At 39.9% G+C, this 25,116-nt stretch overlaps 1 protein-coding gene across 1 annotated transcript; it reads left to right on the top strand.

Annotated features, from left to right (window-relative positions):
• The first annotated feature begins 307 nt into the window (after window positions 1-307).
• Window positions 308-24,715, top strand: LOC133003251 (beta-galactosidase-1-like protein 2). Its single transcript, XM_061072920.1, has 19 exons — window positions 308-637; window positions 4,009-4,197; window positions 5,141-5,209; window positions 5,548-5,643; window positions 6,430-6,538; window positions 7,404-7,496; window positions 7,595-7,676; window positions 8,816-8,880; window positions 9,590-9,674; window positions 13,480-13,623; window positions 14,344-14,424; window positions 17,290-17,396; window positions 20,025-20,171; window positions 20,462-20,533; window positions 20,926-21,004; window positions 21,159-21,246; window positions 21,905-22,019; window positions 22,291-22,407; window positions 23,267-24,715. The coding sequence occupies exons 1-19, from the start codon at window positions 561-563 to the stop codon at window positions 23,348-23,350; spliced, it is 1,899 nt and encodes a 632-aa protein (XP_060928903.1). The 5' UTR covers window positions 308-560; the 3' UTR covers window positions 23,351-24,715.
• Window positions 24,716-25,116: the final 401 nt, after the last annotated feature.

Here is a 25,116-nt window from a genome sequence, read left to right as displayed (position 1 = left end):
CATGTGTAAATGTAACCCTCCGGTACAAAGTCCGGACCCGATTCTCCGGACGTGCTTTGGATTCCAAAGTTTGGAGATCATGTCTGAAAACGGATTTACACATCAGTAAGAGTCCACGACAAGTTTACACTTCCTGCGTTTTATTTAAGCAGCGTTCACTCGATGACGGTCCCTAAACGCGGGTAGTAGTTGCAGAACAATGACGCTCAGGTGTGCGTGCGCGCTCCCGCTGCTAGGTGGACGCGCCTCCTCAGAGTGGTAAGTACTTTGGCACATCCTCCCCACCCGCAGTGTTGGCCCAGTTGTGGTCACGCCGAGTACATGAGACACCGCGACAGGAAAGTCCCTTCATTCCCGTCCGTCCCTGAACGTTAATCCCGGAAGTTGTAGCAGTGTGGCGCTGTGTAAACATGGGGTAGCTCGAGTCGAGAGTTTTGACAGGTAGCACGAACCTGTGGGACACGCTCGACAGGCTGAAGTTAAGAGGGTCGATCCGACAGGAAGACAGACAGGAGGAGGAGTGATTCACTTCGTGTGGTCTGGAGGAGACGCGTCCAGTTATGTCCCTGAAGCAGAGATACTGTCTGCTGCTCTGCATGGCTGTGGGAGCCATCTTCACTTATCACAAGTTCACCAGGTAAGGCAGCTGGCGGTGTTTCTATATGTGAGCCGTCAATGTGGAGGTCTGTGTGAAGCCCCCACAGAAAGGTCCCCTCTCTGGACTTACTGTAGGTCTGAGTGTATTTCTGTATTTGCTTGGTCGGGTTGCTGTCTCCCGTTTGGTTTATTGTGGAGAAAGCTGCATGGCAGGGTTCCTACGGTCATGAAAAACCTGGAAAAGTCATGGAATTGTAAAGTGTTTATTTCCAGGCCTGGAAAAGTGCTTGAAAAAAATTGAATCCCAAAAGTTTTGGAGAAGTCATGGAAATGTGTTATATTCATATTCGTTCATTTACGGTGATTTTTTTAGGAAGCAGGCATACTCTATCATACTAATTAACCTCTCATACTAATTGAAAAGTTTGGGGGCCTAGGGTGGGATAATGAACTATGCCAGGGAAGTGTCGATTTAACCATGCTTGGCTACAAATGGAAAAGTACATGCCAACAGACAAAGACCTCAGTCAAACTATTATCTCTCATTCATTTGTGTATTTAAAGGTATAATGTATGCTTTGGAATTCTCATTGTCAGCTTAAATACTACATTTTGTCAGTTTTTCATGTACACACCGGGATTTCACTAAATGTTTGGTCATGGAAATTTGGTTTAATGTATTGAAAAGTCATGGAAAAGTCATGGAAATCCATCTGTCTAAATGTGTATGAACCCTGGCATGGGAACTTTCCCCAGGCTCACCTGTTGACTGGGGGTCGAGAACTCTAACCACACCAATCATCAATTTGTTCGACATCACTTTTGTTTGCTGTTCAGGAGCATTTCGAGATCAGACCAGAGAGAACAGGGCCGTGCACAGACTCTTTGGGGGGCAGATTGTCACATGGGGAAAAAAGGGCACTCCTGTAATTATTCATGTTATTCATAAAGATAAAGCTGCAGGTAGTAGTGCATCTTTTAATTACACAATTATTTCTATGAGTCCTGTCCTCATAAACACATTAGGATACTTGATTCTTTGCTTGATACAGTTGTGAGCCTGCCGGTTTCCTTGGCCTGTGTTAGGCCTTGTTCCATGACACCTCCGAGCTCGAAATTACCAACCCAAGCTTCGCCAGTTGGAAGTTGGAACTGGAAGGCCTCCCCAAGTCGGAATTTTGACTCGGAAGGTCGGAGAAACCGCACAACCCCCAAATACAGAATCCAAGATGGCCGCTCAGTGTATCAACACAGTAGTCGAAGCTGTAGTTTGTTCTGTTTATTGGCACTTCTGTCTTTATATTTGTCTTACATATAGTGCTATCCAATCACTGCCTGGGGCGTGTTACTACCATGTTGGTATGTGTGACTGCTGTGTAACTTGTTTTTTTTTAAAACTGGTTTTGCTAACAATGGATAGCTGGCTAAAGTAAATGTTTTTCCTGTGCAACTGGAAAGCCATCAACTCATGTTTTTTAGGGTTTGACCTAATTCTGAGGGAAGTCATGTGCTGAGCTTTTTCTATATAGAGTTAATGGTGCAGAGTGAAGTTAGAAGTCTTTCTGTAAATGTCTTTCATAAAATTTGACTGAATTTGCCTTATTGCTGTTCTCGTGTGTGACTTGTATGTAAGTACGAAGGATTTCCTGAATATGTTGCAAGACTACTATTTCAGATGTCTTTTCAGCAGCTGGCACAATCAGAACAAAGTCACAACAAATTCTGTTTTATATAAGGCATCGCAGCAACAGAGCAAACATTGTGCTTTGGCTTTGAAGACTAATTGCTGAAGCGGAAGCGATTCGATGAATGTTGTTGTCCTGATTGAGATCAGCACCACGTGGTTGTAGTCGGAGAAGAAATGTCAGACATGGACTTTAAGAGCCACTCCCCTCTGGCACGAGGCTGTGGGCCTTCAGGACCAAAACCTTGCGTCAAAAAAACAGTTTTTCCCCCGACTGCTGATGGCCTCAGCAACAAGGCCTGGGACTTGGACTACACTGATGTCCCGGACAACATGCCTGTGACCGTGACACTTTAACTTCCCGTGGTAAATAACCGACCAACTGCACTTTGCACAATCCAGTCACTAGTGCTTTCTTACAACATATTGCTGGTATTGCACAATCCCTCCCACCTACGGTAATTTTTATATTTTATTGCCAGTTTTTTTGTATTTATATTTCCCCAAATACATCAGAGCAATTTCTTTGTATCTGTAAACCTGCTTTGCAATAAAAAACAATTCTGATTCTGAATGTGACACTTGGCCCTCAGACTGACTGTTGGCACAATGCCCCGCCCCTACTGACTGCTTCAGACCGCTGGTCGCCTGTTTATTGCATTTCTTATCAATATTGAGCATATCTCGTGTCCAAGTCCCACAAACCTTGGCACTGCACTTTCTCAGGCGATTTACAATAGACATGCCAGATGTGAAGTGGATGGTTAGCAAGACATGCGTTCCACATGCAGAATGACAGTTTGAGGAATTAGTAGGTAGATATACGTAGTACACTGTACGGCAGGATATGAAAATTTACCTTTTTCAAACACTGTCATTACCTGGTAGTCACCAACGAGGGCAAGTCAGGGAAACAGCCTTGATGCCAATCCGCAGGGTTCTCAAATCACATGTGTAAACTGTTGTGGTTGTGACAAGTGAAGTCAAAGAGGGACAGACAGGGGCTTGTGTGGTGTCAAACGTGCATTTAATGGAAAATTGAAGCAATCATGGGCCATAGTTAAAAAACTGAGATATGGATTGAGAAGACGAAAATAAAGTCTCAAATAAGCATGATTACTTTATTAGAGGCCAAATGGGCAGGTGCTTTAGCACCCCCTGTGGTCCATCTGTGCATGTGCCTGGGCTCAATGCAGATGTATGTACATACTGCAGGTTTGTGCAGCAGAGGAGACCAACCCTACCCAGAAGGCTCACACATCCCACTGTTGCAAGGTCGATTCATTCAAACACTGTGAAAACACTTTGAGAGGATCACCCAGCATATCCGCCACCTTTTTCCAACATAAATTCATTGTTTTTATTTTAACGAGTCTGGCAGTAATTTTTCATAACTGTTCCTGCCCTACCCTCTCCTCTACTCCTTTTTTCCCCTCTCACCCCAACCGGGCAAGTCAGATAGCTGCTCACATTGAGTCTGGTCCTGTTCAAGGTTTTGTTCCCGTTAAAAAGGAGTAGTGGAAAATGTTGGGTTTCTCTTTAACTTGTTCAGGTCTTGGCCTCAATAATATATGTTGTGATTTGGTACAATACAAATACAATTAAATAGTGTAATTCCTGGCTAGACTTGCCTCAAGGGGAAAATGTGTGTTTTAATTGTCTTTCCTCCATTCCCTTTAGTCAAGTTCTTCTTTTTGGCTGTGAAATAAAATAAATTTCCCCCTTAGGAAACACCCTGTTGAAATCAAGAGAATTAGCAGGGGGCCGGGTCTGAGAGCCAACACGTCCCAGTTCACTCTGGAGGGAAACCCCTTCCGCATCTTGGGGGGCTCCATCCACTACTTCCGTGTCCCAAGAGCCTACTGGAAGGACAGACTGCTGAAGCTGAAGTCTTGTGGCCTCAACACCCTCACAACGTAGGCTCCCACTGCAAATAATCACTGGTTGAATGTACTGAGCATCAGAGTAGGGCTGGGTGACGAGGCCAAAGACTGTATCATGTAAGACAAGATGGTGTTAACATTTTGTTTCTAGATTATTGTGATAGAAATTATCAATACAATATCAGATCAGTATTTTCACATTATAAAATGTGTTGAAAATCTGCAAAATGTAATGTAAAAACAATAAATCTATTTAAAATAGAAGAGCCGTATAACACCACCACTCCACCTGCTCCTCTGAGTCACATGTCTGACTTGGTTCAGTTAAGCAGCTGAAATAAATCTCTAGCTCTGACACAGTCGGCGGCTCCTTCCACCATGTTTTTACAATACACAAATGCAGGTTGATTGCTGTGACAACGTCTTGGAGAATCGATAACTTTGGTTGATGATCAACTAAATTACCATGGTAATTAATGATTAAAACGGTACTCCTAACTGTCTGGAATCTTATCAAGGTATACCTTGAAACCGTTTCATCCCTTTATATCAGATATAATTCCATGCCAGTCAACATTGATAAAGTTTAAAGGCTGATTTTTGCACCTGCGTGAAGGTTGTGGTTTTAAATGCTTCCTTCTGTGGAGAGAAGGACACTTGCTAAACAAGTGAATATATATCTGAGGTAGATCAGCTATTTCTTTAACCTTCTCACTGTGTTTGAACAAAGCTTTATATCGATATGCGTATAAGTCTTTTGATATATTGCTATCGATGAAAACTATGTTGCAATATTGTTTTTGTTGCCCAGCCCTACTTCAGAGCACTACACTCTGACTTTGCTTTTAGATTATGAGTAGAGCACACAATACTCACAACAGTCATATTATTATAAACTAAATGTAAGAAAACATAAGGAAATTAGAATACTAAAACCACACAAAATATAATTGAAGTTGTGTGTCCTTTTTTCCAGATATGTGCCATGGAACCTCCATGAGCCTGAGCAAGGGTTGTTCAACTTTGAGGATCAGCTGGATTTGGAGTAAGAATCTATAGAGGGTAAAACATGCAGGGTATATGTTTGAGGTCAGATCACCTCCAGCAGATGGCACTGTTGCACTGCAAAGAGCCTGAGCTGTCCACTGTCTTGAATAATTTGATACCACAGGTTGTGTACCTTTACGAAATGCTCCTGATGAATATGTTTTGCAGTAATATAAAAGTAAAGTATTTTAAACTGAATGATATTGGTGATTTACTATGCTGAATTTTTCGAGTTGAAAACTATTATAAGCCACAGCTTTATATCTGCTATACAGATGATTAATAGACCCTGATGAGACTATAGACCATTTTTCACATTTTGTCCCCTTCTCTCAGAGCCTTCCTCCGCCTCGCATCCAGCCTTGACCTCTGGGTGATTCTGCGCCCAGGGCCCTACATCTGTGCTGAGTGGGACTTAGGGGGACTACCCAGGTAAAAACCACAGAGCCATGATTCTGCGTTACCTTTACAGATTATGTTGGGCCTGTTCCGCAGCCACAGTCACATTGTAAAGCTTTATTTAAAAAGTAGTGCGCTGAGTTAATCTTATAAACGGCTCTGAAATGAATTGTTAGGTCAGGTAATCTGTTAGCTGACGGTATCTTTGCTGCAGGCGAAATCTATTAAAGGATGGGAAATAATTCATGGGCTACTTATGTGAATTATTTTGAAGTGTGCTGTCATCTATTTGGCCAGTTTCAATACATGTGCTGCTTATTGTGCAAAGATTTGCTCTTTTTATAATTCGAGTTTAACATATTCACGTACATTAGAAAACATATTATGTTTAAAGGATATATCATATTAATTTAATACCACTGTTAACCAGATGAAAGTCACGGTTGTTTTATTACACAGAATCAAAATAAAAATCTGACCCTGAAAGAATAAATTGCATATATCTTCAAACTAAATAGTTTCGGACACGGCTGGGATTTGTTGAGGTGGAAAAAGACTGGAAGTGGGTATTTTCGGTGTAGTTTTGCCTTCAGGGAATGTGAGTTTGAGGTCATATTTATTTGATAATCATCAAAACAGCGCTTCGAGGGGAACGCAGCAAAGCATGACTGCCTTGCCACAGCACTTCATGATAATCATGCTAAGTGCGGTGTGTTGATCTTTTGATGCTTTTAAAGGAGTTCACAACACTTTGAGGAACTTGTTGGATAAGTAGCATTTTTGGATATTCCAATGGTTTTTGTTGTGATCTCTTTTCAGCTGGTTGCTACGGGATGAAAACATGAAACTGAGAACGACATACCGTGGATTCACCAACGCAGTCAACTCCTTCTTCGATCAACTCATTGCCAAAGTCGTTCCACACCAGGTACTCTTCATTTGAGCACCATCAAAGTGAAAAAAAAGTATAATTGGAGCTGAAGCACATAATATAAAAAATGTAGAATAAAGATATAAAATAAAACTATGAAATATGTACAAAGCCATTTTAATTAAAGCCCCTTGAGCTTTTATTGTTTTGTCCACACAGATTCTCTTTATTCCTCCAAGTGGGTTATGTTTGCAATGCTGTTTGGCTCTAACTAAGATGGTCCAAATACGACTGAACTGATTTTCTTGAAACTTGGTTAAAGAAATGGTGGGACATGGGCCCAGGAAGAACTCCTTAAATTCTGAGGAAAATTCAGGATTCTTCATCACTTTTTGAACATTTTCACTAATTTTACAGGGAATAATTCATTGTTCTTGGTGAAGAAACAGGCATATCTAGTGGTTTGATTGTATTAAAGGAGACTGTTGGGCCTCTGCGGAGGTATGTGCTCTACTAAGTGCCATTATAGTCTATTCATATTTTCAGCAACTATAATTCATGCAGTTGTAATGTAATCCAAATAGCAGTGTGGTAAAACTATTTTCATGACTGAATCCTCGCATCTGTTCATATCAAATTGTTTCTCATTTGGAATAGTTTACCACCTCCTAAAATATTGTGCAATTATTAGCTGCCGCTGACCATATGATCAGTGATAGCAAGAAAATGCACTGTACTGACTCCAATTGTACAAATTGTTTCCTATCAACCTTATTGTCTACTTATCATCATTGTACAAGCTCTGACTTTAATTTCACGGCTTTTAAAACGTCAACAGCATTGAGGGCAGGGTAGGAACGATCAAGAGCTGGTGCCAAGCCCTAATGTGTGTCCTCTATCTTCTGGTTAATTTAATGCACAGTTCTCCAAAGATGGCCCCATTATCGCAGTTCAAGTGGAGAATGAATACGGCTCCTATGCTAAGGATAAAGAATACATGCCATTCATCAAAGAGGTAAGAAACGGAAATGTAAATTCTTTTAATTAGAACTGGATGTTCATTGATAAGAGCGCACGAATACACCTTGCCTCCATAATCTCCCTTCTCTCCAGGCGTTATTGTCAAGGGGCATCACAGAGCTGCTGATGACCTCTGACAACAAGGAAGGACTAAAGCTTGGAGGAGTGAAAGGAGGTATTGTCAGATTGGCTATCAGACAAACAAGACAACAAACACACACTTTCAATATGGTGGTTGGTGTGTATTTTTTCACACAACAACAGTTCTGAGCCAAGAGTGACCCAGTGTCAGGCAGCTGCAGTTCAGATTCCTTACACAAAGGAGTCTGTGTACTGTAGAACCAGGACGTGTCTCTTTTTGAACACACTCTGTCATAAACAGAAACTGTAGCTGTGTCCCAATACAGGAGACGTGGCCAACACGGCCCACGAAGGAGGAGGTCTTTTACGACTGTGTTGACCACGAAGGCCTAACTGGAAATGAGAATTTTCATGATTTGTGTCACCTACTTGTCCCGCCCTTACCGCTGTTGCCTAGCAACTGAGCTGCAATTGGACAAGACAAGAAAGTTTTAATGTCCCCTTATTTTTTTACATGTTTAGTTGAGTCTGATACTTTCATTTAACGTAAGCGTCTGAGATTTTGTCCTCGTCGCTTGCTGGCCAAAAACAGTGAGGTGCAATGAATGGTGGGATAGGTTTGCCTGAGAGGGATCCATCCGTTGGAGCCGTCTTTGATAGGGGATGAAAGGACGTGTTTGTCAGCTTCATTTGAGGAAACCTTTAAATTGGAACAGTTTAGTCGTGTCACCGTGGCACAATCGGTCGTCAAATACAGCCTCCGAAGGATGTGTACCCTGAATTGAGACACAGATATTTTGATGTGAGAAAAGAATATCTGATTAATTTTCTCCCTGTGTACTTTTAATGCATATATCTTAATAGCCTTTGTTTAAAAAAACAAAACACAATTGCCCTATAATACAATTTAAGGTCAAACACTCATGTCTCACATGATTCACAGTGCAGACTCCACCAGGGCTTAATTCTCTTTATATCAAGTAAACAGTCCTTTTGGGATTCATAAAATGTTTAAATGTGTCTCTGAAATAATTTACAGAAAATTACATTTGTGAATAAAGACACCACAGCTGTGATATGGAACTTGTACAGAAGAATAGGTTTGAATGATTTATTAAAAAAAATAAAAAAAACAATATAGTTTTATACAGCCAACAAAAAAACCTGTAAAGTAATTTATATTTTTATATTATATATGACATGATGATAATATTTAACTTTTTTTGTCTTCAGCCCTTGAAACCATCAATTTTCAGAAACTGAACCTGAAAGACATTAAGTATTTGGAAAAAATACAGGTAAGTCTTAATAGTTTTCACCGTTACATGATTTTAAGTTTTATTTGTCCCGTGCAAATTATCACAAGGTCAACAGCACAATGAAAACTTGGATGAGAAGAAACGGGTCAGCTCAGGCGTGCACTTAGTGCAATGATTAAATTAAATAAAAGCAAAGTAGCTAGAGCTCGATTTAAAAAGAAAAGAAAAGGCAAATACAAAACTTAAACCAATACACTAAAAGCTTAATACATTCAAAGATGCAGTGCAACATTCGAGGATGCAAATGTAGTGACAACTTTGAACTGTATGGAATATGTATGTATAAGTTATTGTACATTTTCCAGCAGATAAACAGATAGTCAGAGGCTTGTTGGACATGAATTGACTATGACTTAAGAAACTTGACTGCCTTGTGATGAAAGCCCTGCGTCTACAGTAGAATATCGTCTGCATGCTGTGTGCCCTCCACAGACACCGCTGAGGGTAGATGTCCTTGATGGGGACCAGTGTTTCCAGTGATGTGTTGTTTTGTGTATCAGTCATTACCGGTTTTATGATCTAATCAAACTACACATCATTATGAGCCTTTGCTCTTTCCAATACAAAGTCTCTCCATATAGTGTATTTTGGAGTTGTTAACCTGAAAAATATCTTTTGCCTGTGCAATAATGTACTATCCACACAAAAGACTTTTGTAACACCACTTAATTTCTTTATTCCCTTGTAGCCTCAGAGGCCTAAAATGGTGATGGAGTACTGGTCGGGATGGTTCGATCTTTGGGGGGGCCTACATCACGTGTTTACAGCTGAGGGTAAGACTCTGAGAAGGATTAAAATCATTTTTTAAATCGAGAATAACTGGATTCCTGATAAGAGTAAAATAGGTGTTCACATGAGGGTAAGACGGAATTTCTATCGATGGATTCTTTGTTTTGGCCCTATCTTTCTGTCTTGATAATACTGTCCAATTTCAGACTGGAGTGAGACAGGTTTTGTGCATGGAGACAATACCGAATTTCTCAAGGTAGAACAGACTTGAGGGCAAGACAGAGCTCTCGAGCCTCAGGGTGAAAAAGGCTTAAGACGTGTTTTTTTTTTGGTCTGGGAATAAAATAGTCTCTGCCAGGGAAAAGCTGGATAAGGACAAAAAATAAATTCTTCATGCTGAGTGTAAAACAGTCGCTCTAACACTATGGTTCCTATACAGACGGCACGGAGCCCAGTGGGTGCAGCTGGGGATGTACAGCTTAGCATATGGTCATTTCCTCCTTGTTTTTGTGGCTTTGTCAGAGATTTATATACTTTTCATGGGCAGCAGGTTCAGAGCCAAGTTCCACAAAGCAGAGCGCGTGTGTCCCATCCTCTTTACTTTGTCTGTTGGCCGTATTTGAAGTTGAAAAGCCACGTTTTTCAAACACTTCCTTGTACAGGATTGTTCAAAGATGCTCTCCGACGATTCTCACTGACTGTACTAAACTCAGGTGTGAAGGGTTGTGCTTTGTAGGAGTCACATTCATCTCATGCTCTTTCTGCTACAGCTACACACACAGCTACACACTATGATTGTCAGTTGTGAGCTTTCCCATTAGTTACATGTACTCATGCTACAGTCACAGGCTGCATGTGTACTGCAGTATCTAACCACCTGCACTAGAGCATTTGGCATGACAAAATACATTTAAGATAAGCCAGAGGAGTTTTGTTGAAGCGGAGGTTATACACCATGTTCCTGACACCAACATTGTTACATCATTGCTCGCTAGCAGTCTTGTTCTTCCCAGTTTTGTTAGAGCACTGCTACATTTCTTGGCTCCATGTTGCACCAACTGTTGATTAGTGCAGTAGTGTGAAACCATTGGCAGGATTGCATATAACACCACCAGTGAGAGAAACAATATTCAAACCAAGTGAATAAACCAAGTAATAAAATAACATTAGGAGTCCTGGATTTCAAAAACTTACCCATGTCAAAATAAATGTATTTTCAGCAAAAAGGGTTTTAAAAGTATCATTTACTGTATTGGTATTGTATTATTGTATTATTATTGATGTATCAATGTGTAACATATTACTTTTGATACCTGTCCATGTGGTGGAGCATGTTTTAACCACTTTATGTATTGTCTCCAAAGACAATTCTGGCCATAATTGAATCCATACAGCATCAAATTATTTATTTATTACAATTAAGCACATAAAGAACTTACCATATCTATAAACCAGAACTACAACGTGTGTCGTCCCTCTTGAATAAGGACAAATTGAGGGTTAAAACTCAACTCACTCAATTATAAACTGTAATAATATAATGAGGAGATTTAATTTAAAAGTTGATTACAGAGACCTTTTTATAATCTTAATTATTACCGTAACTAGCAACTACAGCTGTTAAATAAATGAAGAGGAACGGAAGTATCAAATAGCATAAACCGTAAGTACTTAAGTAAAGTATCTGCAATTTACCTTTTTAAAAAGGTTCCATCATTGTCCATGAGGCATCTTTGTTCATATATGCTCACAAAACAGGGATCTACTATTAAAACATTGTGGCATGGTGCCCCCGGTGGCCACGAGGATACAGCAGCCTGAATACACAGTTTTAACATTTCCATAGATGTACCGTAGATTAGTTCACTTTGTGAGGACAGTGCTATTGAACACTTGAATTTTAACATTACTTTATTAATAAATTACTCTTCAAAAAATGATTTTACAATATCCCAGAGTGCAGAGTGAATGCTTGTTTGTTCATAATCAAATCATATTTACCGTGGGAGGAAAATTAGCGCCCAATGTTTTCATTTTATTTCGTTTTAAGAAGCTGCAGCGGATTTTGAGCATTTTAGCATGAAGCCTCCTTCATGTAAAGTAACCAGTGGTTAACACAAATGTACTCTGCAATATGACATGGTCCAAAGGCTACAGCCAGGAGGGTGATATTCATAATATAATGTACTGTCATGACATAAGCGATAGCACCTGTTTCGCAATTGTAAAGATTAATGGCATCCACACACCCTGCTATCATCATCTGGAGTGCTCTCAGAAACGTCTCATTTCGAGCACACCGTGCAGAGCCTGAAGCCATCTCACAGCATCAGAAAGAAAATAAATGAAAGGGCCAGCAGCGTCACTTATTTATTTTCTCCTCGTCGAGGAGAAAGAAAAGAACCTCACCATGCAGGAAGTGTCATGGCTATGAAATGAACGCTGGAATATTCAGCGGGGCCTCGTGTCCTTGACAGTTCAGTGCTCTGCAGACTGCAGCACACACCCGGCACTCGGTCACAGCCGGCGACACCACCGTGAAACCAGCCGAGTCGGGCTCTGTCAATCACCCTGCAAGATTGTTATTCACCAAGACTCGCATGCCCTTGATTCAAATAATTGAAGTCAGTTTAATTTGTCTGCTAACGTCTAATTTGAACTCTTAATTATTTGCTCTGCCATGTTCCCCTCAAAATACAGGTAGCTAACTCGTACAGGGAGGTTGGCCGTTTTTTTGTAGGTGTGAGTATAGCCCCGTGATGAATTATAATAACCTGTAATAGGAAGTGTGGCTGAGGTCGGTCCATGTTTTAATTGAAGTGGAATTGAGGGCAATAGGATTATTGAAACAGTGGCTCTGTAGTCAAATGGATTTTCCCCCTCCTGTTACTCATGGGTGTAAATGTGTAGCTTTATTTCTATTATGTTCAACTTTGCTCACTGTTCAAACCTAAATAATTAAGTCATTTATAAACATCATGGTTTAAAGGTACTATATGTCACTTTGCTCTTTCAACAAACGTGCTGGTTGCTGGCAGGTGATGGTAAGCATCACTTGTCTAGAGCTTAGGGAGTTTGTGCTGTTACAAGATTAGATTTTTATAATGTGCCCTCACAGAAGAGCTACCATAGACAGAATATATACATGGATGAATAGACCCCTTACCCAAAAGTGAACCAAAACATTTGGATTGCTACCTGGTGGCTCGCTGCAGTATAGTTTATACACTGTCTCCTCCATTTTAGCAGATGGGACATGGACCAAACTAACACACAAATTATGCGTAACATTCTTGTCTGTCATTTTAATTCTTCTCACACTGATGTTTGTTCAAGTGTTGTTATTTTCCCCTGTAAGTTTGGTTTTAATTAATTATTTGTTGCTATAAAAATGGGGTGAAATGTCATGATTCACAGCTGAGACTGAGTATTGGCAGGACTTTGCTACTGCTGCTTCATTCCCATCACTACTACGCAGACTCTGGCTCCAAATATGCAATTTGGCAGCGCTACTATCAAGAATATTTTTACTTCATATCAGGATAGTGGTAGAAAGAGGAGACGCATTGTCCGGCTTTGTCTTTATCCTCCCTTGATCTGGACACTACAATGTCTCCCCATTGCATAGTGGTATTATGAGATGGGATGAAGGTAGCTTGGTAGCATGCATCCAATTTATAAAAATAACAGTGATAGAAAGATAATCAAACCAAGGGAAAAACTCTTTGTGAGTAAAGGAATATGTTTGTTGCTAAGCTCATAAAGTTTATTGCAGACTGGTGAGTTATTAGCTGTTTTGAAACTTTAAATTGGACTTGTTTGTTTAACTTTTTTTCTCTTCTCTTTCAGACATGATACCTGTGGTCACAGAGATCCTTGAAAAGGACATGTCCATCAATCTCTACATGTTCCATGGTGGGACAAATTTTGGCTTCATGAGTGGAGCATTTGCTGTTGGAATCCCGGCACCCAAACCTATGGTAACGAGCTACGGTACGTGTGATCAATCTGGTTTTAATCAGCGTTTGCAACATATGATTAAACAAAAGTTGATTGTTCAGGGTTTATCTAGAATTATGCCCCAAATATTTAACGCATTACTGCATTTTAAGAGCCAGGTACATTTTTACGATCACTGCCACTTATACTGGTGTTAATTCTTATCTGTAAACTCCACTGATGCTGCACGTGCAAGTGTGCAATGTACCAAATAAAAGAAATGTGAAGATGAAAGCATGATGAGGACACTTTAACTATCCATAGATGGCACTATCTATACACACAGCCTCTAACCTTTGGCTGCTTGGACATTTGAATATGCAGTGCACATTAATTAATTCATTACACAATAAACTGCATTGGGAATGTATATTAAAGATGGTACAATGGGTTTTATATCCTCCTCTAGGGTACTTAACATTGCAATAACCTCATTCTTCAGTAAAGACCTGAAATCTGCAAAGTGCTCGACAGGAGGGACAGCCTTCTTTGACCGCTCTTTACACTTGTGTTTACTCTTCTGAATGCCTTTTTACCTTTTCACCTCAAAAACGGCACCAATTTCTGTCAAGATAACCCAAAATGTGTCTCGGCCAGCTGCTGTCTTGAAATGTTCGATAGGGGAGCACGGTGAAATCATCTGCCACGGTGAGAGGCATGCCTGCCTCTCGCTGGCTCCTGAGCCTGCTGTTCTGATAGCGCATTATCTTGCAGATTACGATGCTCCATTATCCGAGGCTGGGGATTACACCACCAAGTACCATCTTCTGAGGAATTTATTCAGCCAATACCACAGTGAGTGTTGTATGTTGTTGCTGTGATGGGCCCCACACCTTCCACCTCTCTTTCTGTCCATTTCTTTTCACCAACCCCCCTAACTTTGCATATAATTACAAGCATGGGGTTTATGGGGGCTTTGTGAGATTTGTCAAAGTCATAGACCCTCAGTCTCAGACCAGTGCGAAAATGACATCCTAAGCTTTTTATCATTTGTATGCCTCATGCAATTTCCTCTATTTGCTAAATTGAGGACATTTTGATTTTTTTTTTGGCAAACTGGGTTTGAATCCATCACAACAAAATAATGATTCCTCCAGCATTGTGGCGATTGAAGATGAGTTTGAAAGGCTCCCTGTCCGTGATTCATCTTTATGTTTTGTAGTCTGCTGAACAATGAGCAGTGGCCTGCATATGAGAGCCAGGCTGGTTTCTATAGCTACCACATGACCCAATTTTTTTATTAGATCAGATTGATAGTTCATTATTCTTTGGTTGCCAAATCATGTACATCGTGTCAGGGCACTCTTTGCCCTGCGGTGTTGTTTCTACATATCTTGGCGAGGATTCACACTGATCTGTCAAAGGTCTAACACTTGTATTTGTCAACAAGGTTCTTAAAATAGACTTGGGTCCTACATGCTTTGGGGTTTTCTTGTAATTTCAAATATGTCAGAAATTGCCATTTGTAATATAACGTGCTGCACAAGCATCTTAACATTAAGCAACCTTGCAAATAATGACAGTTCATCCTGAAGTACTTAAGCATTGAAAAATATATATACTTATAATCAGACTATCTTCTGACATGTCTATGTCAGTTGCTCCTGACATTTTACAGGAGTGAACTCATGTAACAGCAGGAAAATTTGAGGACACAAAACTGGAAAAAAAGAACAGAGGGGTCATTCACGTAGATGAAGCAGAGAATGTAAACCTAGAAAGACAATGAGATTCGAGAACTGTCGACAGTAAGGATCCACGCCAGTGTGTGTTGTTAACTAAAACACGTTATTTCCGCAACAGAATTTAAAAAGCCCCTTTTCTACTGGTCAAAAAACCCAACCAGCAGCTTGTTGTGGGTTTAACAAGATTTAAATGTGTGTATATCTGCTTATTTAGGTGTAGAAAAGGGGTAAGTTATGTCTTGCCTCCTGTGTGCTCCATCCAGACACCACCCCTCACCTGAACTTTTCTGACCTGGACAATCCCCTGCTGTGTTCTTCATATGTGAAAAAAGCAAAGTCATTTTGGTCATGTGCCATTCATGTCTGAAAGCAGCACGAGTTTCTTCTTCCCTGCATCACATTGCCACTGTCTCTCCTGCTGAGAACTGAATGGGTAATTTGGGATAATATTGCATTATTCTGGGAAAAATTCCAAATTCGTGACATAACTCCATGTAAGTGTTTCATTGCACGTTTACTCTGTTAAATTTTCACACATTATGAAGGCATTGGCTTTTTAGCATTTAAAAAGCCATCTAGGTGAAAGGTGTTGGCCGTTATCCTCCAAGCTTTCCCCAAGTGTTTCAGCTGTTAGCACTTGGTGATACAGAAATGCTGTCAAGCCTTTTTCCAGAGGGAGAACTGGTGTGACTGCATGCCTTAAAGGGACTCTTACCTTTGTTGCATTTGAGAATTACAGCACATTCAAATCATCCCGCCTTCCTCCAATGCCCCACCCCCTCGTTCCAATCCGCGGTGTTTTTTTGAAGAAACTTTATTTACAAGCAGACTTACAATTACTGCCTCCGCGCACGCACGTGAGTTTTTGTTTACCAAAGCAATGGATTCGGTAAGTTATATACATTTACATTCACATGCCTTGATGACGCGGGCCCGAATGCGCCACAAGAAGCAGACGGAAAACCTGCATGTCCATGCAGCAAACAGACAGGTCTGTCGGCCAATAAGGTCCTTCGGTCCGAAGAATTTTATTGGTTGAAGTTTTCACTAAATATTATGAGAGTGAAATAATTGTTTGTTTTTACTCCTGGTGGGTCTGTCTTGCATTTTAGAGTGTCATTACCTTATTAATACCAATTTAACCTTATCCAAAAAAAGTGTAAAAATGCAACAAAGGTAAGAGTCCCTTTAACACCTTTTAAAAGCAGTTAGGGGGCATGGGCAACTACTGGTAACCACTGTAAAGAGACTTTTTGCAACATAGAGCACAAACTGGATGCTGCTGTGGAGGGTAAAAGGCTCCACCAAGAGCTCAGAAAAATGTGTTGCAGGATCAACTATAATTGAACTGGTTAATTTTGTTAATTTTGTTGCTGCTGTAACATCGTCATCAATATCACCAACTTCAGGTGCAGTATTCAAAACTAGTTTAAATGCACCAAATGAGTATCCAAATTTGAATCAAATGATCTGTCATCAAAGGTGATACAGTAAAGTGGAAGACAGCAAGCACTATGCAAGCCTTCTTCTGCATCTGTTTCTTTACCCAATTTTTTTTAAAGCTGTTTTAACTTGTTGCAATTGGTCCAATCTATCCACAAAAGTGTTTTTTACGCTGCAAAATGAAAAGAGCCGTGTTTCAGTTTGATCCGGACGAAACAACCTCTTTTGGTTGGATAAGTGTCGGAGAGTTGGTCCGAACCATGCTCCGAGGAACCTTTCACCCCTGCTATTCAGGTTTGGATTAAAATGAAATGTCTGAAGGCCTGAACCAAACAAGATAGGTGTGAAAGCGTGTTGAACAACAAAGGTGTATATTTTAAGATGTGTTTTTTCCATGTATTCTCAGGGTCTTAATGTTGTATACATGGAAGGTTAGTTTGGGGTCCTAATTGCGGTTAGATAAAATGAGCATAAATTGATATATAGTCAGAAAAACTGCTATCTAGCCTAAAGTTTCCTCCTGGTTTTTCAGGCAACCCTCTCCCTGAACTGCCTCCTTCCCAGGAGAGGAGAGCGTACCAGCTTGTTGTCATCCAGCAGCACCTGTCTCTGTGGGACACTCTGCATTTCGCTGACAAGGTAAGCAACAGACGCAGAGAGAGGGCCGAAATTCTTGGCACAAAAATGACAAAACATCATTAGCTGAGTAGCATTGCTCATTTCACTGCAAAGTTGTTTACAATCAGTAATTCATAAAAAAAAACATCATTCATTACCATTTGTAAAATCCCAACATTTACCCTCAATGAAAATCAGTGGTTAATTATGTGGATGTGAAGGCTCTTGTGTTCTGTGTACGCTTTAAAATGTAGTGTCATTTTTAAGCAAACCTAATATTAAATATGTGGATTCCAGCTGTGATTTACTAAGACTGAGGACAGACATATTTACTCTACCCATGGTTACAGTAGCACAAGCTTCTTCATCACATCTGTCTACTCACCGCTGAATTTCTGCTTGCCTTTATTATCATATATTAAATCAGCTAAGTAGCTATTATTCCAGCTATTGTAGCTAGTTGTAGTTTTTTTAAACAATCAACATTAGCAAACGATGAAAACAACTCCAGCACAAATAATAACTCTGTCGTCACCATCACTCATTACCCCTATTCTCACTGATTGATTTATTGTTTTGTTTTTTTATTGTCTCGTGCACATTATGTGCACATGCAGCCTAAACAGGCTTACAAGACACCATTATTAAGTAACAGAAAAGGTACAAAAAGAATCATAGAAACCATAAATCAGAATGGCAACATCAATGACAACACAAAGGATATAAACCACACTGATGTTTTTTCCTAGATTTAGAAAGGTAGCCAACTTTTAGGTATGAAAAGTAAACAGCCATTCCACACCGTCATCATCAGTGCACTAGAACATATCTGGAGTTTGAACAGACATTTCATGTAATATAATCTCCAGTCTTAAATCAAAACAGAAGTAAGTATGATTAATTCTCTGAGTAACGCTCTTGTCAGGCACAAAGTCCAGACATTTAGGTCTGTTCTCTTTCTAAAGTTTGCCTTTCACAAATGCGGAGAGCGCAGTAGGAGAGGTTTGGTTCAGACGTGTTGACCAACAACAGGAACAGGAGCAGTGGCACCTGAGTGATGGATGCAGGAGGCAGGACATGAAGCCCGCTGCAGAAAATGCTATTGCTGTCGGTGTCTTCTATGTTTATGGCACCTCTTTTTCATCCTTAGATATTTGTATTGTTTTTATTTGTTTAGATTTCCATCTGTCATGTGTTACAAAATGCCAGCAACAAGCCCACTTGTTAGGAGTGAATTTTCTTAACGTTTTCCTGATGTATTCTCATACCGGCTCACTGACATTTTATTTGGGGGCTGGCAGGAGGATTTCCAGGCATCTGAATCACACATTTGGCTTCTTATGTACTCTGGAAGGTTTCAGGAAAATGTCTGGATTTCAGTGCATGTCTGAAAGCAGCTCAAAGGCCATGTTCTCTCACTCTCTCAGCATTGCACCAGTGGCCCATTCACAGACAACAAGTAATCACATGTGTGCCCCTGTGTTCAGTGTAAAGTTTTCACAGAAAATCTCCCCTTGGCAAACACGAAACAAACAATAAGACAAGTTCAAGAAAATGCACAGGAGGTGTCATCTTGTATTTATTACTGTCATGTCCACCAGTGTAGTTTAGCCATTTACACCAAGCTCTCCAGTGGCATTGATATTCATACCAGATGTTTCACATTTGACAGTTGCTGACAACATTAATTATTCACCTCCTGTTGCAACAATTTGCTTCTCTCTTAGATAGGATGACAATTGCTTTGCCCCTGACCAGCCAAACACCCTTGTTTAAAAAGAGCATTCTCTCTTCAGCGGCTTCAGACTGACAGAGCACAACATCTGAGTTTGATATTGTATTTGCATGTTTAGGGGGAAGATGGTTAATCGTGTCCTAGCAGAGAGTGTTTATTGTCTTGTGAAGAGTGCGTAATGCCCCTCCCAAGGGGATGCAGAAACAATGTGGCTGAATGAAAGGATTGCTCTGACTGCCACACATGCGAGCCTCATTAGGTTTAAAAGAGCATCACGTTCTGTAAGGAGAAGATTGTGAAGTCTGTTCTGAGAACGGTTGTGAGATTGTTGGTTTTTGCTGTAAATTCACAAAAACATATAATGCTTTTTGAGATTTCCCTTTCCTCTTGTGGGTTCTATATAGTTTTGTTTTGTGTGTATGTAAAAGGTCTCCAAAAAGTCTTTGTTAAAGGTGCTCCACTCCCTCATTGCTTCTGAAAAGCCTTGCCAGGAGGAGGGGGGGCTTAAAGAGACAGGTGCAAAACTTAAAAAGCTTAAAGTATTTCAGACAGAGGCTGAAAAGAGGAGCTGCAGCAATGGAAAATATGAGGAGAGTGATGTATTTTATGAACCCTAGAGCATGTAAACATTTTCAAGTATTAACACAAATTAAAAGTATGAACCGGAATTTGAGCAGAATATGTCTCATTTAGTACAACGATACATCTTGGAAACCTTGTTTTAAGGCCAGATCACACAAAAGGCATTCACCGATTTATAATCTCAGAACATTAGCTGCATATTGAGTCAGAGGCTGCAACCTTCATAGTCTGAACTTGAAGACCAAACTGACAAATGCGTCCTTCAATACCTGTTTTCAGTCGGTCTTTATGTGAACAACCCTAAACATCGGTCATCTTTTTCCTACTTTTAGCCATTGAAGTCAGCGAAGCCGATAAACATGGAGAATCTCCCTGTCAACCGTAACAATGGTCAGTCGTACGGCTACACGCTGTATGAGACCATCATCACCAGCGGAGGACTCCTCAACTCAAAGAACAACGTCAGAGACAGAGCGCTGGTAAGGAGAGGAAGACACCCAGCGACGTGATGCTTTTACAATCACATTTAACAATTTACACTTTCCTTTGTGTGAACGTTTGCACCCAGAAAGCTGTAATCTGCTTGTTAGAAATAACACGCTGTACTTGTGGAAGGCAATTAACAAGCTCAGGCTGAGACCAGTTGCTCTGGTATTAACGTCACACAATTTTCAGACAATTCTCAAAAGTTGAAATACAAAAAAATTTCTTTGGTGGTTTCAAGTTCATTCTTTGATTTTCTACATACAGTTTTATTTTTTCTTCCCAGGTTTTTGTGGACAAACATTTTGTTGGTGTCCTGGATTATAAAACACTAGAGCTGGCACTTCCTGATGGGAAGGTATTGTGTGAGTGTGAGTGTGAGTGTGTGTGTGTGAGTGTGAGTGTGGGTGTGGGTGTGGGTGTGGGTGGGGGTGTCACTCATTAATTGGCACAGAACCAGTTATCTTCCTGTTTATGTAAAGAGGATAAAGTTGTTAATATTTAACAATGTGCAGCATGTTAAAACTTCAGATGGTGCAGTTAGATGTTCTTTGGCAACAAGGTCTCAGTATTAATATAACAGTTTATGTTAACATCAGTTAAATTCAGCTTTACAGTTCAGACACAGAACAGCCCTGATCACTCACTCAAGTCAGACTAGTTGAAAGAATTATCCACCTCTGTTTGTATTTAGTTCATTCTTGACTTGTAGTGTAGTTGCTGATTCTGACTGCGATTCTCCTACTGAAGGGAAGAAGAACACTAGGTTTACTGGTGGAGAACTGTGGAAGAGTGAATTATGGACAAACTCTGGATGAGCAGCGCAAAGGTACAAATTGCTTCACAAACTGATGACTTTTTAAATGTTTCAGTCAGCTTGAGTCCCCTTTTAAATGATCTTTTTTTTCATTGGAGACCATTCGTGAAGCTAAGCGTCTTAAGATGTATTAGAAAGCTAAAAGCCGCTCTGACTCACCTTTCAGGTCTGGTCGGAGATATCGAGTTAAACAAGCAGCTCCTCCGAGACTTCATTATTCATAGTCTGGATATGAAGCCAAGCTTCCTTAACAGGTTTGTGTCATTTCCATTATGGTCCACTTTCCCTCCATGTTTGTGTTTCTCTGTCATTAAAGCCGCTTGCCTCTGATCCAATCCAGCTGATTATCTCCCTGCATAACACAATTACAGTGGTAATATGATGGGAAAACTGAGGAGTCAGAACACAGTCTCCCAATTCAGTGTCCCATGGTTAACATCTTGAATTATAAGCAGTACAGTGGGTAGACTACAGGGCTGGAGTCATTCAAGAGCTGCACTGCACCTTTCTGAATACAATAGAACACCACTTGAAGAAAGGTGCAACCCAAATTTTCAATTTCTTTTAGTTTATCCCCGTCCTGAAAATGTCAAGGCTCGAAGGCGTCTATGATGGAAACTATCTTGTCTTATATCATGGCAACCTTTTGTATTTACTTCAAGGGAAAGTATAACCTATTGCTGAAATTATAAAACAAAGAATCTGAATATTTCCAAGTACTATCCATGTCCAAACTTTCCCATTTGACACATTGATATTTACTGTAGCCAGAATACGGTAGGACTGACATGATGAATAACAGGCCTCCTATAAGTCAAGACAAGGGACCTTTGAGCTTCATAGAATGGAACTCATTGTGAAAGGTGAAATCTGTAAGGATTGTATTCTTCAATTTTCTTTGTCATTTTACAGAATCGCCAATCCGGCCAACTGGAAGTCTATGCGAGAGCCGCTGTCCTTCCCAGGGTTTTTCCAGGGCAAGTTCTATGTGAACCGTTCTCCTAAAGACACCTTCATCAAACTCCCTGTAAGTCATATATTTTGACAATATTATGTAAATATGTACTTCATGATTGATCATTTCCAAAGTGTTACATTAGCAGTTATTTTTTTCTCACATTTTCTGCTAAGGAGTTGTAATTAACAACAAGTCAGTGTGTATTAGTCACAAGATGCAAATCACATTTGAAGTAAAGACTTTCTTGTGTAGGAGATAGTTATCAACGTGTTTCTCAGTTTCTACATTAAATTGGCCTTACCAGTCCGTTATGATAAACAGTGACTGTTTATGTTTACAGGGATGGAGTAAAGGAGTCATCTTCATCAACGGCAAGAATCTTGGACGCTACTGGTCCATCGGTCCTCAGCAGACGCTCTACGTCCCAGGTCCCTGGCTTCACAAGGGAGACAACCAGGTACTTCTGTATTATCTAAACCTGCAGGTGGTTACCCTTCGAGTGATACTTCAATCAGTCACTGTAGCATTATTAAGTATTTTATTTATATAGGTCCTGCCCATGTTAGCGTGCAGATATAATCTAATGTAGATTTGTACAAATTTGTTTGGCAATCCAATCCTGACTCACCATAAAAAAATGGTCGCCAAAGTCCTCAAGACATTTTTTATAATAACGATAAAAAATGAAGGCTCCAACTAATGATTATTATCTATAATAGATTAATCTCATGAACATTTGTATTGATTCATTTGTTGTCTATTGGGGGTTTTGACAGTTACATGTCATACAATAATTAAATAAGCATGTTTCTGTTTCACAGAGCAAATTGTGACATCTTGAAAATGTCCAGTTTTGTCTTATATATAGTCTAAAATCCCAAAATGCAGTGAGATATAGTAAAACATGACGAAGTATTCACATCACCTCTTTGTTTGTGTGATTAAAGACTTGGATGATTTATCAGTGAACAAAATCAAAGCCGGTTTAACTTACTGGCAATAGACTATTATTGAACCTTCTGGTTCCATCTGGTTATATTTTGTATCATTAAAAAATAAAGTTAACATGTTATGTAGCTCTTCAGATCAGCAGTTACAGTATTATAGCTACTGATATTCATCACACTATAGCTTTAATGTTGCTGACCTCTGCAGAAGACCTGGAGCTAAAACATTCTGTATTTCCCCCCCCACTCTTGCCTTTTCTTAGATTGTCTTTCTGTGAGTGTTCATATATTGACATTAGTGCTCCACCACCCACTCTCACTGTCCTCTCACGACTTTGGTTAACATTTTCTTTTTTTGCTTCATCACAGGTCCTCGTGTTTGAAGAGCAGGAAACAGATGGTAAGATCCAGTTCACCAGCACCCCTGACTATGGCATGTCTGTCGATGTCTAGTATGGACGGGAGGGCAGATGGGGAGAGGAGGAGGATGGGAGAGTAGCTGGGAAGGTCAGGACGGGCCCCCGACACCTGGCCGAGACCAGCATCACCCATAAGTGACACGTCGGTAAACGAGACATTTGGTGTTCTGCCAGAAGACGCATCTCCATAATCGGCTTCCTCACATCAACTTCTCATTTTAGAGGCTTTACTCATGACACTCCGTTGAATAATTTCTATTCAATTTAGCAACAGTATCACTAACGTCCACTTACACACTCCATAATTTGAGACCAAGGGACTGGGACACGAAACGATCTCGATTGTAATGAAGTGTTAGAAACTCTCCTCCTTTCTCAGACCTATTTTATACATATCATCCAGAGTGTATGCAAAGAATGTGTGAATAAAGACTGGTGTGACCTCTGTGTCAGCAGTCAAGGCCAACCAAGCCTGTGAACTGCTTTATTTATCCCACATACTGTGAGCCTGTTTGCTTTTTCAAATTTACTTTCTTATTATATGCTGTGAGCTCATGCAGAGGAGTCAAGTTTGAAATCTTTTTTTGAATTCTCATCTGTTGTGTGTGGCTCTTACCAGCCCGGATACCGCCGCAAATGTTTTCTCTGATGATTGATGCCATGGTGATACTGTGCTGTCACATTTGACAACTAATCAGTGCAGGCTAATGAAATGATATGTATGAGTAATTACAATTTAAGAGGTGGTCAGGTTTCCCATGCTGCTGAAATCCTAGAGTGGATTTCATCAATTGAGACACTTTGGCTTCACCTTTGGGAGCAGTCATCCATCTTTATCCTCATCTTTAAGTATAAGCTTGTTAAATTAAAGCCCTTGTAACTTATACTATAAAAAATAATATACAGTCCACATGTCTGACCTGACACGTGATGAAATGCTGTTAAATACAATGTACTGACTTCAAATGAAATTTAACATAAATTATAAAACATCAGTAATATGCATGTTAACTGCATGAATACAACAAACGCTGAAGCAAGGCTTACTCGTTTAAAGTATAAACAAAGGTTTTGCACTTCGGTTTAATATATTTTTTTTTCCTGAAGCTGATGTTTTTAAATCTTTGTAGCTTGGTGGCTGGGTATTTTTTTTTTGTTGCCAAATCACTCCATTTATAAGCTATTTCTTATTTGGTTATGCTGCAACCTTATTTTGTAAATCCCCAGGGTTAAAATAGCTAGTTGTCACAAAGAATTTTTGAATGTATGATCTATCCATCCGTTCCATCTACTTAAAGTTTAACAACTGCAAGAAACTGTCAATTAATTGTACAAATGGATCAATTTTGTAATTGTTGAGTGTTATTATTATTTTTATTAAATTTGTTGAATTGTTCAATTTGTCTCCCATTTTTATGTAGTTGCAAAAACAGTGTACATCATGCATTTGTGTGAGACACTTGGCTCCACAGGCCAAATGTGTCAGATCTCAGTTTGCAGACATACATCATACAACACAAAGTGTAAATACTTCAACTGGACAGAAAAGTCTGGACCGTGTGAGGTTGTTTTTATCTCAGTTGTTTATTTCTCTTGATTCAACTAACATCTTTCTCTGAGACAGAACTGCTGTGGCAAATAAACAACCTTAACAGTCACATGCATAAAATGTGAATCACATGAGGCTGGAAGATGACAGTGGGGATGAGGAAAGAAGAGAGGACGTGTGTGTGTGTGTAAAGTGTATTGTGCCTTAGAGAAGCCCTCAGTGGGTAATGGTCATTAGATGACATTAAATAT

The sequence above is a fragment of the Limanda limanda genome, chromosome 6, assembly GCF_963576545.1.
Source record: "Limanda limanda chromosome 6, fLimLim1.1, whole genome shotgun sequence".
NCBI classification, from domain to species: domain Eukaryota; kingdom Metazoa; phylum Chordata; class Actinopteri; order Pleuronectiformes; family Pleuronectidae; genus Limanda; species Limanda limanda.
Note: the sequence above shows the minus strand (reverse complement) of the source record. Positions and strands in the feature narration are given on the sequence as shown.